At 40.8% G+C, this 14,755-nt stretch overlaps 2 protein-coding genes across 8 annotated transcripts in view; one reads left to right on the forward strand and one right to left on the reverse strand.

Moving 5' to 3' along the window:
* Positions 1-14,755, reverse strand: part of nfixb (nuclear factor I/Xb) — a 134,674-nt gene that overhangs the window by 15,670 nt on the left and 104,249 nt on the right. For 5 of the 7 annotated variants that reach the window (XM_029157763.3, XM_029157742.3, XM_029157758.3 and 2 more), the window contains one exon: positions 7,766-13,493. Coding sequence is in view for 2 of the 7 variants with exons in the window: in XM_029157742.3 (XP_029013575.1) it covers positions 13,479-13,493 (15 nt within the window). In the remaining 5 variants the exon portion in view is untranslated. Of the gene's footprint in view, positions 1-2,978; positions 3,076-7,765; positions 13,494-14,755 lie in introns of those variants that run through there. The other 2 variants (XM_041071972.2, XM_041071988.2) reach the window with 2 other exon arrangements.
* rad23aa (RAD23 homolog A, nucleotide excision repair protein a) lies at positions 720-6,832 on the forward strand. The gene is made up of 9 exons (XM_029157765.3): positions 720-978; positions 1,766-1,927; positions 2,036-2,244; positions 2,999-3,042; positions 3,198-3,325; positions 3,457-3,544; positions 3,753-3,883; positions 4,753-4,914; positions 5,039-6,832. Exons 1-9 carry the CDS (start codon positions 913-915, stop codon positions 5,150-5,152), a joined length of 1,104 nt encoding a protein of 367 aa, XP_029013598.1. The 5' UTR covers positions 720-912; the 3' UTR covers positions 5,153-6,832.

The raw sequence follows: 14,755 nt of genomic DNA on the forward strand, positions 1-14,755 counted from the left end.
AGCTAACAATGTGAATGAAGGTGATGACAAGAGAGACCCATGGATTTCAGGCTTCAGACAGTCTGCATTGCCTGCATTGATTTATATTGTAGTATTAAAGGCAATACTTAGGTTTATAATTATGCCTTATTACGCACGAGTGTAAATGGATATGGCTAAAATTCTTGAATTGTAAATGCCACAGATTTGTCAATATCCTTGAGTTTTGCTCACACCTTAAGTGTTCATATTGTAAGCTGTGGTAATGTTACAGAAATTCTATAAAGAATGACTTGTTTCATTATTTATGGACCAAACTCTTATTGTACTGTAAGAGTGCACCAATCAGTTTTGCCTCCAAGGTATGTCTAATTTGTAAGATTATTCGTAGAATTTTATTATTACAAAGCAATTCTTCAGATAATTAAGTACATATCCTATTTAGAATCTTTACTACTACTTTTACTTTACTAGACTTACAGGGAAATTTTGAAGTGTAACTGTACACCCTATTAAAAACAGCTAAAAATAATTCTCTGTTCAACTAATATAACTATTAGTTGAATAGAGATTCAAAATAGCTGAACAAAAAATAAAGACCAATTTTTACTGGATTCAACATTACAGTAAATAGTATTGTTCATAGAAGCGTGTAAATGGTTTATGTAAATAATCTTTCGTGAAGCCAACCCTCTCACGTCTGCCATAGTCGCAAGGAACAACGCGAGATCTCGTACCTTTCAGCGAGGTCTTCTCGCCGCACCACCAACTTGTCACCAAAGATGGCGATTTGCTGAGGTCTCATGGATACACATATTTCTCAGCTAGTTGTTATCTTGCCTGAAACAACCACGTTGAAGACAAACTAACTGTTCAGAGAGCGACAATTTCTCTATTTGAAGCACATCTGACGTAACGTCAGCCACCGCTACCATGCAGATCACACTTAAAACACTGCAACAGCAGACTATTCAGATTGAGATAGACCCCGAGCAAACGGTGAGTGGCTATTAGCAAGCTAACTTTAGCTAACAGCAGCAGCTGCGGGGACCCATGTTTAATATGACGTAAAGACTCTAGCTATACCTGATATTTGCAATTACAAATATTGTGCGTCTTTGGAAAATGGAGTACCCGTTATCCGAATATTTACAAAATAGTTAACGTAAGCACTGTGCTAAATAACCCGACACCTCAGTTACTAGCAAACGTTAGCCAGTTAACCAACGTTAGCTGCATAGCCCGTAACAAAATAATCCTGCCGCAACTGGGGACTCTTTTCTTTTTCAACTCTACGGCTCGGTTAAGTTGCTGCTTGTGGATGTCCGCCCTGTTTAACCTAATCTAGTATGTACAGATGTAACTTCTGTAACAAGCCCAATGCCCATTGCGTTATGATTGCTAATGCTAACGCGCATGACACAGCCACTTACGGTTAGCCTCATTGGTTTGCTACCATGTTCGCATCTTTAACGTGTAGCTAGCAAAGTTAACATGAATCTAGTAATGGATTATCTTGCTGACTGTGTTAGGGACACATTACGTTTTATTAATATAATTATTTTTTTTAATGTAAAAATAATATTAATACGTAATTCATGTATAATTCATTTACTCGTTACTTCTTCTGTGACTTTTTAACTCTGTTATTACACCGTTAGATACCTTAGACAGGCATTCGTAAGTGCTTAGTTCATTGAAGTTCCGAAATGCAGCATTGTAGAGACTATTAGTGAGCGCTTGTACGCCGGTGGTTACTGACAATGATCACCATGTTTGTTAACAGGTTAAGGCCTTGAAAGAGAAGATAGAAGCAGAAAGGGGAAAGGACAACTTTCCTGTGTCCGGGCAGAAGCTCATATACGCTGGAAAAATTCTGCAAGATGACACACCCATCAAGGACTACAAAATTGATGAGAAGAATTTTGTTGTAGTGATGGTGTCCAAGGTGAGATTGTACTAGAATAACTGTGAACATACATTTCAGGATAGACTATTGTTCGTTTGGGGCTGATTTTAGCTAGTCTAACAGCTCCTTCCTCTGAAACGCTTTAAGGCTAAACCTACAGCTGCCGCCTCGCCCCCAGTATCAGAAGCGCCCAAGCCCTCTGTACAGGACTCTGGCTCCTCATCAACAGCTGCCCCGGCCACAGCCCCAGCTTCAGCCCCAGCCCCAGCCCCAGCCCAAGCAGCTGTCCCCATTCCACCTGAAGAGGCCAAAGAAGATCTAAGTGCTGCCCCCACAGAACCACAACAACCAGCCAGGTATACACTGTCCCAGGCTTCGGTTAATAACATCTAATTTATAAAAGATATAAATTTAGAAACCAAAGAGTGAAACAGTTAAGATACATTATGAGAGAGTTGGGGAACATTTAGAGGCATTGTTGAAATCCGTGTCATAGTTGATTGTTTTCAATGTGTTGTGACATTGGCCTCAGAAACCTCTGCGGTACATTTAATACCTGGATGGGCCTGACAGATCCAATTGAGCTTCATGACATTGGGGCTTTCTAAACTGCCAATCTCGTGTCTTCACAGATGCTCTGTACGACATGGGACTGAACTTTTAGTTTTGGTTGTCTAAGTATCTTACTTTCGTGTCATCCTTTGTGTACTATCTTGTACCATGCTGCTTTTATGCCTCTATATACTGACATGAACAGTGAGTAACAAGGAGTGCAAACAGTTCAGTTTTATTTTTACCACACTGCCAATGAGCCTAATTGAAGGCGACCATTTTGACCATTGTCAGTCTTCTTGTTCCTACTGGCCAGGGGGTTCCCAATATGTTAGGTTTTTGGTCATAACCTTTTTTTCACTCCATATTTTCTGTATACTACTACCTGTTAATAGTGTTTTCATACTTTTCTTGTCTGGAGTTGACTCACTGAAGAATTTTATTTGTTGCACAAATGCTGCTAGTCAACATTATGTGCTGCCTCCCTCATCGCTGGTTGCATTTAATGTAGAAATGTTGTATTAGACTTTTATTGTTTACCTTTTTGTGTTTTTATAGCTCCAGCAGTGGAAGCCAGGGTTTGGATGCCTCTTCAGCACTGGGTAGGTAATGGATGGGTGCATCAAACACAGCAACTGTTGAAAAATAAACACAACGATTCCTAATATAGATCATTGTTATGTGTTGATTAAATTCTTCAACTTTAAAAAGGTAGCTATAAAAAAGTGAGGTTTATTTTTGTGTGTTAATTTTACAGTGACTGGAGCTGAGTATGAGTCAATGCTAACAGAGATCATGTCTATGGGCTATGAAAGAGAGAGAGTGGTGGCTGCACTACGGGCTAGTTTCAACAACCCCCACAGAGCTGTGGAATATCTTCTGACTGTGAGTCTTTTACAAACAAATGGAAATCAAAGATTTTTCCATTTTCCCCCCATCTTAAACACATTTTGATGCATGTTGTCTTTCAAGGCTCAAAGTGAAATGTGTGTTTCTAAATACTGTTATGTTTCAAGGGTATACCCAGCAGCCCAATACAGGAGTCTAACCCCCCACCGCAGGCCCCTGCTTCTGGACCTACAGAATCCCCGTCTCTAGCAGAGGGTGAGACATACAGCTCTGTCTGATCCAGAAATACACACAGTCAAAGTTAGCCTCTCTGTTGTGTGATGATGTAAGTGACAGGAAATATCACAAAACATCCAAAGACTCTTGATCCTCTGGAAGTTAACCCGTTGATAGGTGGTAGCTGTTATGCATTTCTAAATCGCATTTAGAGTGTTAGATACTATGAATTTTTTCTTGTCACTAGGAGACAACCCACTTGCTTTCCTGCGGACCCAGCCCCAGTTTCTGCACATGAGACAGGCCATCCAGCAGAATCCCTCTCTGCTACCAGCCCTTCTCCAGCAGCTAGGCAGGGAGAATCCTCAACTTCTACAGGTAACACAAAAGCCAAGAACAACCTTACCCAGTGAGTTCTTACGCACATTCAAATATGTTTAAGATCGTTCAAAACGTGTTGAAGGAAGTTTATGATGGAAACATAACACAAAGATGCTTAACTCATGTAGCTGCAGATGTTTGTAATCAGAACAAACATCCTATTTAATGCCTTGGACAATGGTATCTGTATGCTGTTAGGTTTTCATGTTTACTGAGGGTGCCAATTAAAAACTTAATATTAGGGCTGCAACCAACGATTATTTTGATAATCATTTAATTTGTATTTTTTTTTTTGATGAATCTGATAAAAAAATTAATTATTTGATGTTTTGCTTATAAATCCTTTATCCTGTTTTTAAAACAAAACACAAAAGCCATTGTTTGAATAGTAAAACTTCAACATCCAAAATATAAATGAACAAAGCTAGCATAGTGTTTTGTTTCATTGTGAAGATTTGCAGCAGCTCCAGTCAACCTGACTGGACTTGTTCCCCTGTGACTGTGGGTTTTCTACAACAGAGACCTCCTGGGCTCCTTCTGGCTCTGAGGCAACGGTGACAACAACTAAAAACCATGTAGTCATATTTTAATGCTGCCGTTACATTTAGTATCTACACTGTTTAAGTTGCACTGTTCTGTACAGGCACCATGCAGTAGAACACAGTTTCAGAAAAACATTGTCTGTTACCGCTGCTGCATCCAGGTCACCAGTGTTCCATTCTTACGTTCTCGTGTGTCACTTTAGTGTTTACAATCCACGAGCTGAACTTTATATAACTTGCAGGTTAAGCTGCATTATGGGCAGAAAGCTATTTATGGACCTGAAATATTTTGTGTTCCACATATTCTCATTTGTTGTTCTCCAGCAAATCAGTCAGCATCAGGAGCTGTTCATCCAGATGTTGAACGAACCTGTGGGAGAGGGGGGAGACGCACCAGAGGTTGGAGAGTTGGGGGCAGCAGGGGAAGAGGGCGCACCTGTCAACTACATCCAAGTTACACCTCAGGAGAAGGAAGCCATCGAAAGGGTGGGTTACTAATAAGACTACATTAAAAATATGATGTCTTTCAAATTTTGATAATTTGTTAGTTGTTAAGGATTAAATATTAAATAAGAGCTGCAGATTTAAAGCCCCCTCTTTGTCTGAACAGCTAAAAGCATTGGGTTTCCCTGAGGCCCTAGTGATCCAGGCCTACTTTGCATGTGAGAAGAACGAGAACCTGGCAGCCAACTTTCTCCTCAACCAGGGACTGGAGGATGACTGAACAGCGATCACTGCCTTCCTGCTCCTCCCTCCTACCCTTCCCCTCTTCAGCTCGGCATAAAGACTGCACCCCAGATTATACTGTACAGCTACCAACCTCAGCTCGACCCAAGACAGAGGGGGAGGAGAGCCGGGAGGCAGCTGGGGAAGGTGGGGTTGTGCATTGGGATGGGAATGGGAGACAGGGTGGATTAGGTTAAGGCAGGGGAATGCACTCAAAGTGGAGGTTGTGTGCAGGAAGGTCAGACTTCATTATGGGAGGTTGGGGTGGAAGAAGTGGAGGAATTGAACAATCCACGTGAATTCCAATGGAATGTGTGGGGTTTGTCTAGGGGAGATCTATAATTTGATTTTAGACGCGCTTTGTGAACATTAGGGAGGGGAGCAATGGGGGATGAAGGGTTTTGCGATGAGAGCGTGCTTGTGTCTGTGTGTCTGAGTACGTCTGTATGCCTGTGCAGGTGAATGCGATACAGTTAAGCTGAAAAAGTAATCAAGTCGCATTCTCTAAGTTTGTTAATGCTGTAGTTGTATGGTTCAGAGCTGTGCGCCACATGCATGCGTATCCATGGATTTGCAGAGAAGGATTGGACAGCACGCACTTCCGTATGTCTGACACGATGTTGCTTGGCTCTCATCTGTGTGTTTGTGGAGGGAAATGGGAGCTAATCTGACATCTGGTAATTGTGTGTTCAATTTGTACCACCACTCATCTGTGATAGCTGCACACACTGCAGCCAATCACAATCCCTGCAACTGCTGTGCCTGCCTCTTTAGGTTACTCATACATGGAACTACTTGTCTATGCTGATAGGCTTTGGTGCTAACTAACACTAACCAGACAGAAAACAGATGTTACCAATATTGTTATGACAAAAAAAAACAAAGAATAGTAGAACACAATAAGTTAAAGTTTGCCACTATACTAAATTCTGGATAAAGGTAGGTTTCTTTCATTCATAACAATAGAAAACAAATCAATCAGTTTATTTGATAAACAAGCTAGTTTTAGTTTTCCTGTCTTGGGCAAGTCAGAAATGTAAACTACTTTCTTTTTTATCAAATCCTAGAATAGCATGACGTCAAAATTTCCCTGCGATTCCCTAAATCCTCAGTGTTAAATTTGTGACGCTCTGTTTGAATCAGCTACAAAGTAGTAGAAGGGTTAATTTAAGTGACAGCAATGCTACAGGACACAGCAGTGGTTACAGGTATTCACATTACAAACCTTAAACCTGGCCAGCCTCTGAGAGCACATCCTTCTGAGCATCTTTACAGCAGATGCAGGGGAAAATTACATATTGCATTAAGGCGACATTCTACATATCTAGGCCCAACTGTATACACAGCGACTGATTAAGTTGTCCTTTGATGAGCAGATCTAAGTGTGATCATTGACATACGTGCAAATAGGTTGATTGTCTACAGCGGTGCACCGTGTTATAAAGCCTGCTATGGTCATTGCTGGCCTGGCCGGGGTCAGTCGTGTGGCAGTGATGTTTTGGATTGCAAAGGTTGTCCTCTTAACGTGTGTCCATAAACAGACAAAAACTATTGAAGGAAATAAGTGTTTCCAGTCTGATTCTGTATGTTGAAGGTAGTATTCACTGACAACTGTCCTACAGCATCAACATGATCTTAGACTATGCTGTGCTACATTAAATATCAGCAGTCTTTCAGGCCTTTGACTCCGTGTGTCTCATTGGCAACATCATCATGAACATCACTTCCAGGAAACATCACAAACTCACCTACATATTGGAAGCAACACACCTTTGTAGACTATGAACCAGATTTGTGACTTAGCATAATTTGGAGACGAGTTATGCACACTATCCAGCATGTATACTGTAAAATGAGGACAGGAGTGAAGTAGATGTGGTTACAATTACATGTAAATCTGGTCTCTTATGAGCAGTGTTGTTAACGTACAGGAACAGAAAAAAAAAAGAGGAGAGGGAGATTTTTGCCATTTGACTTAAAATGATTTGGTCCAAATTATTAAATTTCAAAATAAAAATTGATCTTTCATCAATTGATGAAATCTGATTCTTGAAAAGTTATGATCTATTCAGGAACATCAGGAGGCAGGGACACTAAAAAGAGCCGTCCAGCTGCATAATCAAGAGGATGTGATTCAGTTTTGATTCATTCCAATGAAACAAGAGTCACTCTCAGTGAATGTCACCTCTCAAATGATTTCATTACAACTGTTGGAGGCCAACGATGGAAGAACTTCAAATATTTGCAGCAGGCAGAGGAAGGGGCATTATCTCTGTTGTGAACAATTCAAACCAGCACTATTGCAATAAACTAACACATCTTCTATCACAAGTGTAAAAGTGTCCAAAATCAACACAAAAAAGCAGTTTTAAATGATGAATACTATCTGAAAATGATTCAATCTGATTAGAACTCCTCATAAATACAAACACTTGTAATACATCTGGTGTTGTCTCCACACCTGGTTCAATTATGATAATTCTCATGATTTTAAATGATCATGATAATGAATGTAATTAATCATTAATTGTTGCCTTTTGTCATTTGCATTGAAAGATTTGAGTTTGACCTCATTGTAAAAACTATAATAATGAGAGCCGACAAAAACAGATACAGCCAAGAACATCCTTTTATTCAATCAAGTAAAGGTTTTGCTCTTTTCAAACTGTTTTTATTATTATTATGGAAAAGAAACTGTAATTAACACATGCATTTCACCTTGGGCTCTGGGAGGAGTGACTGAGGAGGGGCTGCTCTGAGGGGCAGGCGAGGAGCACTAATATTTGTGTGAGGGCTTCGGCTATTCAGGGGTGGTCGAGGGGCTACATCGCTAAACACTGCCCAGTGTCCTACAAAAACACGTTCAAGCCAAACATAAGAAAAAGAAAGAAGAAGCCACAGGGTCCGACTGTGCTCCCTGAACAGTGCAGGGGCAGGTACTGAAGGTGTCCCTTCCCCTCAGTAGAGCATTGTGCACCCACCCACGCACGTGCGCGCGCGCACACACGCACACACACACACACACGCTTGCACTCACATACGCTTGCACTCACATACACCCTCTGCCCTGTGCAACCTGCTCGTCTCTGATATGGCTTCTGTGGTGCTTTCACTCGTCGAGGCTGGATTTATAATACTGCTGCTGGCACAATTTGCTTGATGGGGACTAATAAAATTGCATAAGTCTCTTTAGTATTAAATTAATTAAATATTTAATCTATCATTGCTGGAGGAATTTAATTTCAATGTGCTCTTTGTAGGGGTCGCCAAAGTATATTAAACTATGATTCTTATTAGTAGAGGTTTTTACAGCTTTTAGATCCATATCACTTTGGCGAATCAGTACAAAACATTTCCAATGATTGTGCTAAAACTGAGACGCTCAGTCTCCTCTGCTGTGGAGCTGGTCCACTTATAAGGTGCTTCCAGTAAATTTTCGCTTTTTTTTATATAGCTGGTCTTGTTCAACCACTACAAAAGGTGCATCGAATGTCTTGATCTGCCAAGTTTTGCAATAACAATGACAGTAAGTAATCCAAAAGCAAATCCAAATTCAATTATAAATATAAATAGTTAGAAGCTAAAATTACAAACAAACCGGCCTATGCTAGCTATGGGACCGGTCGTCTCCCTCACCTTAGTCCAGGACAAATGTTTTCTGTGAGTGTTTTCACCCCTTTACATAGAACTGATTTGTTGTGGATCCCTCCCAGGGTGGGACGGGGAGAGACGGTCTCCCCGCCCCGGTGCCTGTCCTCAGCACAGCCCAGAGCCCCGTGGTGTAACTTGTTCACTTACAATAGCTGTTGAATGGAGAAGCTGAAGAAGATGGGTATGGTAATACAATGTGAAGCGTACAGACAAGAATAACATGTGAGCTAACTGCATTCTGCTCAGACAAAAATCTTTGCGTATTTCCTTTTTTTTTTGTTATTTTGTACTTTTTTTTTAAACCCCGCCGTTTAAAGAAAGGGAGGAGGGAGAAGAGAAAAGGAGGGAGGGGGAGGAAGGAAGGAAAAAATTACGCGGCTACAGACTACTCCAGTGTCCAAGATAGACAGACAAGATACAGAGGAAGAGAAGCAAGACAGAATTTTTTATCTCTTTTTCAGCTTTTCTTAATTATTCAACAATAAAAAGAGGAACTAAATCACACCAATTTTCCTTTAGTACTATGTATACTGCTTTTAAAAGCTCAAAGAAGAGGGAGAGAAAGATAAAGAAGCATGAAGGAGGGGACTTTTCTTTTCTTTAGAGATGGGCACTCAGGATTACAAGATGGAATCTGTGAACAAAAGGCACTTTTTAGGGACAACCTTTAAGATGCTCTGAGTCTAAAACACTACATCACCAAACAAATATTTATAATCATTTACAGTGGTAGATGGGGATTCAAGAAGGGATAGAGAGAGGGAGGTTGGGGAGGGAGGGTGGGGTTCACGTTCTTTTCGAATTGATGGCAACATCCCTCTGACGTCACCGGGGCAACGAGACATTTACACCAAATAAGGAATCGCTCTACATTTCATCTCTTAAACAAGGAAGTCGCGCCTGTGCATCTCTCAAACTGGGGAAGATCTTGTCTTTGTCCCACATTAAGCTCACTAGTGTCGAGTCCAGAAAAGAAAGGATCTGTTCCATCTGGTGTAAAGGTTGGGGAAAGAAAAATGCCTTTTGTCACAACAACCTTTTCATACATTAACCCCCCCCCCCCGTAAATACAAAAAGAAAAATAGAATAATGCATGTTTTCCTAAAATTTGCTTTTATGATAACACTTAATTTTGTTTATTATTATTTATGTATAATAGAGATTGAGTGTACTTTATTCTTTATGAAAGCACCAGTTTTCATAATGATATATATTTTAAGAGTTGCAAAATTGTTCCTTCAGCCCTCCCACATTTTAAGAACAAATCTTGTGAAAAAGTGATATAAAGTGATATAAAGAAAAAAATAACAAACAAAAAGAAATAAAAAAACAAAACAAACTTACTTACAAAGACTGGGATTTGTTTCTCGTTGCCCTCGTGTTTAGAGTCCCAGAGCACGTGGACTTGAAAACAAACAAAGGAAAAAACAAAACAAAAAAAAAAGAATATTCATCGAGGGTTTTACCTTTTATCGCGTCATACCCTCAAACAATCGCTAACAAACAAACACAATTCCTCTACCAAGGCATTGCACATGGCTCAATCAACATACATCATTTAATTTTAAAAACAATACTTCCCATCAAAACAAGAAAGAAAACAACAAAAGTCAATCTGTTTTTCTTTTTAAATGTTTAAATCCTCAACTACTTTGTCATCATTGTCAATGTATCTATTGTTGCGTTTGCCATGGAGTCGCTTTTTTCTTTTAGGTCATTCGACGAGAGCGTGAGTTCAGAGACAAATCAGCCTGTTTTTTTGTTGTTTTTGTCATTTAGATGCATCCTATGACTGCGTGATGTAAGCCATGCTTCAAAAAATAACTAGACTGCCACAGAGCTTATCTTGCAAATAAAAAAAGTTATATATCTATAAATATATATATATGTGTATTATATATAAAGATGCTTGCGATTATCTAGTCACTGTCACTGTTTTTGTTTTTCTTTCCTGACATAAATTTTTCACCATTCACTATAGCTTATATGTGAGAAAAAGAACCTGAATTCATGTTTGACAAATTGCATAATGGGAATACAGAGGCACTTCCATAGATTAGAAAAAGAAATCACCTTAGCCATCGTTAATATCACACTCAGCGGAGCTAGTTCTTTCTATCAAGCTGATGAGATGGTTGCCAGTCAGTTGTGTGTTGTGTTTCCCTGCAGTGAAGAACATGGCCAGGCAGTCCAGTTATTTTGTGAGGTTGGATGGGTGAATATAATTGAGCTGTTTTTATTTTTTCTTCCTGGGACAATAACCGAAACGGTCAGAACAAATGTGAAATGATTAAAAGCATAACAGCCTCCTCAGATTGTCTGTTCATAAGACTTCCCTTTGATTTGAATTGGGCACAGGAGATGTGTTTGGGCTAATAGCGAGTGGTCTTTATAGGTCTCTTTGTTTAACAATAGTGACCTGTGCTCTACGAGTGTCTTCCCATCCCAGTTGATACGCCCACTGTTTTGGAATAATAAGTGGTGGTCTAGCTACTCATGAAGAAACAAACTAATAGAACTAAAGAAACTCTCATAAGGTTGGCTGGTATGATTGTTTTAGTGCAGTTTTGATCATTAAGGGCTCATTAATTTGCAATAGGAAAGGGGTAATGCTGGTGTGTGTGTTAGAGGGATTAAAATAGCAACCGATGATGTAATCCTCCGACTACTTGCCTTAGAGGCCCTCATTCCTGCTCAAAAAGAAAACCCAAAACAAAACAAACAAAAACAGCCAGATATGTCACATATTCATTTTGCTCCGCATTAAGGCTCCCTCTGCTCTTGGAGCAGCAGCCTGTCTGGGAGTGTAAACAACTGGGTAAACTTTAGGGAGACAGAAAAAAGAGCTATTCTCTCTCTTTACTCTGGGTCCCATCTTCAGCAAAAACGTCACTCCTTCACTCATATGCCCCCCCCCAGCAGACACTGGCCAGACCTGGGTCGGACAGAAGATGCAGGTCGTTTTCAACGCTTCGTACGATTAATGCAGGTTCTCTGAAGACATGCGCTTTCAGTGATTGTCAAAATCCGGCATTGTGTGGTCCTGCAGTGCAGAATGTGGCAAATGAATCACGTTAAAGTCTGACATTTGGAAAATACTCTGTATTGATGAGAAATGAATGAATCCCAGTCTCATGTTTGTACGGTAAACATGCCGACTAAACCTTTTTGAGGAAGGCAGGCCTTTTGTAAAGGGGCTTGGCCAATAGCTTCCCCTAACCTTAACCACTCAAATTTATTTTCAAGCCATCTGATTCTTTTCCAGCTGAGTTTCGGGTTAAGCAATTACAAAATTGACTTTTAACTGTTAATGTACTGTTTAACTAATTCAAAACGACCAGACCACTGCTACTAATACCCCCTGAAACTACTAAACTCTTCTCATGTTAGCTTATTTTTTAGCATATTTACTGTACAGACATCAGAGCGGTATCAAAGGTCTCGTCTCTCGCAGTCCCGTCAAAGTCGAACTCTGAAAGCATTTTGCTGATTTGGGTTTTGCCAACCACCCTGTCTATGTCGCATCAACATATGTCTCCCACCATGTTTCACTATAAGGTGCTGTCATTCAAATACAAAACAATTATAAAATAGTATAAATCCAAAAGGAATAAATTCAAATCAGACAACACGGAAGAGATAACAAAATCATTCACCTACATTAAAAGAGGGCAAAAAAAGGGGGGAAACCAATAGCTGCTCTCTATTGTCATGAGAATGATGTACACACATGACAACTATGCTGGTTTGGATCTAATCAAACAGGTAGAGAGTACACGGGGCCTACTCTATGTGCATATAAAATCAAAAACATAACACCACCACCTATAAATACTAAAATGTGAGACTGGGCAACTGCATGGATGTATTTTTAGTTGTACGTACTGTGGTCATGGCACAGATTCTAGTGAGGATGTTTTGCGTGGGGAGAATGAGTGGGGGCCAGTGATTTGATCGAACCTAACAATGAGGGGCCGGGGACGCGCAAAGGCTCCTTGTACCTTGGTTTTACCTCTTTAAAATTCTTAATAGGCAAGTTGGGTTTACCTCCCATGCTCCGCAGGTAAATAGTGCACATCATTAAAATTAGTGTTAATTGATTCAGCTTGTAGTGCAACCCTTAATCCAGATGTTTTGGCATGGTCTCTCTCTCATTAGGAGTTGGGTAACACAGGCCTGTGTACAATCAGTGGTGATACAGAGGGATAAAAACACTGGTCAAGTCATTTTTTTGGTAGGGGACCTGGTTGTGTGTGTTTGTTTGGACAGTTGATTTTCATAGCCATTTGTTACACAATGCGTCTTCTTCGTCCTCAGGCTCCTCATGCACGGCTGCTGGTTTGGCGGTTTCCAGAAGAGATGCCTTGCTTGCTGCTGTTCGTCCTCTTAACCCCTCTCTATCCTGGCATCCTTACGTCCATCCAGTCTTCTTTCCATTCATCCCACTTTTGCTTAAAAAGGTTCCTCCCTCTGACTGGGTGAACAAGTCCAGAGTCTAAAAGCATCATGCTGCTGTAAATTTCCTGTGTTACTGGGTTGTACTTTGTATCAGGTCAGAAGTACTGTCGGGGCTGGTTGGTCGGTTGGTTGGAGGACAATTATTATCCTGCAGGGTTTTTCTATTTCCAATTGTAAAGAAAGAATTCTAGTTGCTGGTTTTTACACAGATCTTGTCAGAGGAACCAAGACTAAAAAAGGAAAAAGAGGCAAGAATGGGTAAGGGAGTTAAGTTAGTGTCAAAGCCAATAAAGAAAATGAACACATTCATATACTGTATTTAAAAAAAAAGCCAAATTTGTGATTTTAAAGACATCTAAAGCTTGACCCCAACTTAACATAAAGACCACTGCCACTTACTGAAGAGTAATCTCGACAGGGTAGGGTCAATGTTGCTTGTCCCCAGTTAAGTCCAATCATACACTACACTGCCATGAAACGTTCAGCTAGAGGCTCCTCTTTGAGCTAAACGCTCATTGGGATCATGGTGGAATCAATATGTGTGATAACAAGCTAATCTTGCTCATTCAGCAAAAAGGTCACAGCATGGTTGAAGCTGATTGAAATGCTATTACATTTAAAGTATCTGGTCATAGGGTAGTCATCTTAATTATCAAAATGAATCCCTAGGGGCCTTTTATAGTCCAGTTAAACGATGGCCTGTAAAACATGTTGTGGTTGGCCACTAAAGCTCCGATGATGAAATGCTGCATATCATAAATCACACTGGAGGTTGTGAACTGTCAGCCCTGTCTCTTTTAGTTACGTACAGTATGTCTTGCTTTTGGTTGTACAGCTAGTGACAACTAATGGCCCAGTCACAGCAGGGAGAAAGCCGTCTAGAGCTCTCTGTCACTTCGACCATCTTTAGGTTTCTCCCGCTCAGCGTGAGCAGAGAGCAGAAATGGGTCATCGTCGCTGTTGTTGGCTGCCCCGCTTGGCCTGCAGGATCTGGCACTGGGGGCTAATGTGCCAACATTCTAGAAGTCAAGCCTTGGAAACTACGCTGAACCTCCAGGGAAGCAGCCTTTTGTTTTGTTTGACTCTAACAGGTCGCATGAATACCCCCCACCCCCCTCCCGCCCTTTTACGCTACCCGACTCCCCTGGGCACTGGCCCAGCAGGCCGTGGGCATTGTAACTCCTCTCTTCTTAGTTACTCTCTGGGTCTTTCCTATATGCTCTTACAAAAACGCACGCATACGCATACAATCTATTTCCCATGAACCCTCCCACTAAATCCTTGGCAGCAGACAGCGACCACCCTCTATTCTTTCCTGGCCTCCCACCCGTGCCCCCTCTTCACAGCCCCTTCTCAAATTCAAGAACAACTGTCTATGACATCATGTCTGGTTGCTGGGGGTAACGAGACAGCCAGGACGTGACTGCTACGAGGGCCGAAACTGAGTCTTACTCTTCCCTCCAGTTCCACTTTTCGCTTCCCTGTTTGCATC

Source organism: Betta splendens, chromosome 8 (genome assembly GCF_900634795.4).
Source record: "Betta splendens chromosome 8, fBetSpl5.4, whole genome shotgun sequence".
In the NCBI taxonomy this organism is placed as follows: Eukaryota; Metazoa; Chordata; class Actinopteri; order Anabantiformes; family Osphronemidae; genus Betta; species Betta splendens.

Bases quoted from the DNA above. Each gene is read 5' to 3' on its own strand.
- rad23aa (XM_029157765.3), top strand. From the start codon at position 913: ATGCAGATCACACTTAAAACACTGCAACAGCAGACTATTCAGATTGAG. The intron at 1,928-2,035 runs GTGAGATTGTAC...AAACGCTTTAAG, and splicing joins TTGTAGTGATGGTGTCCAAG to GCTAAACCTACAGCTGCCGC. The intron at 3,326-3,456 runs GTGAGTCTTTTA...TTATGTTTCAAG, and splicing joins CTGTGGAATATCTTCTGACT to GGTATACCCAGCAGCCCAAT.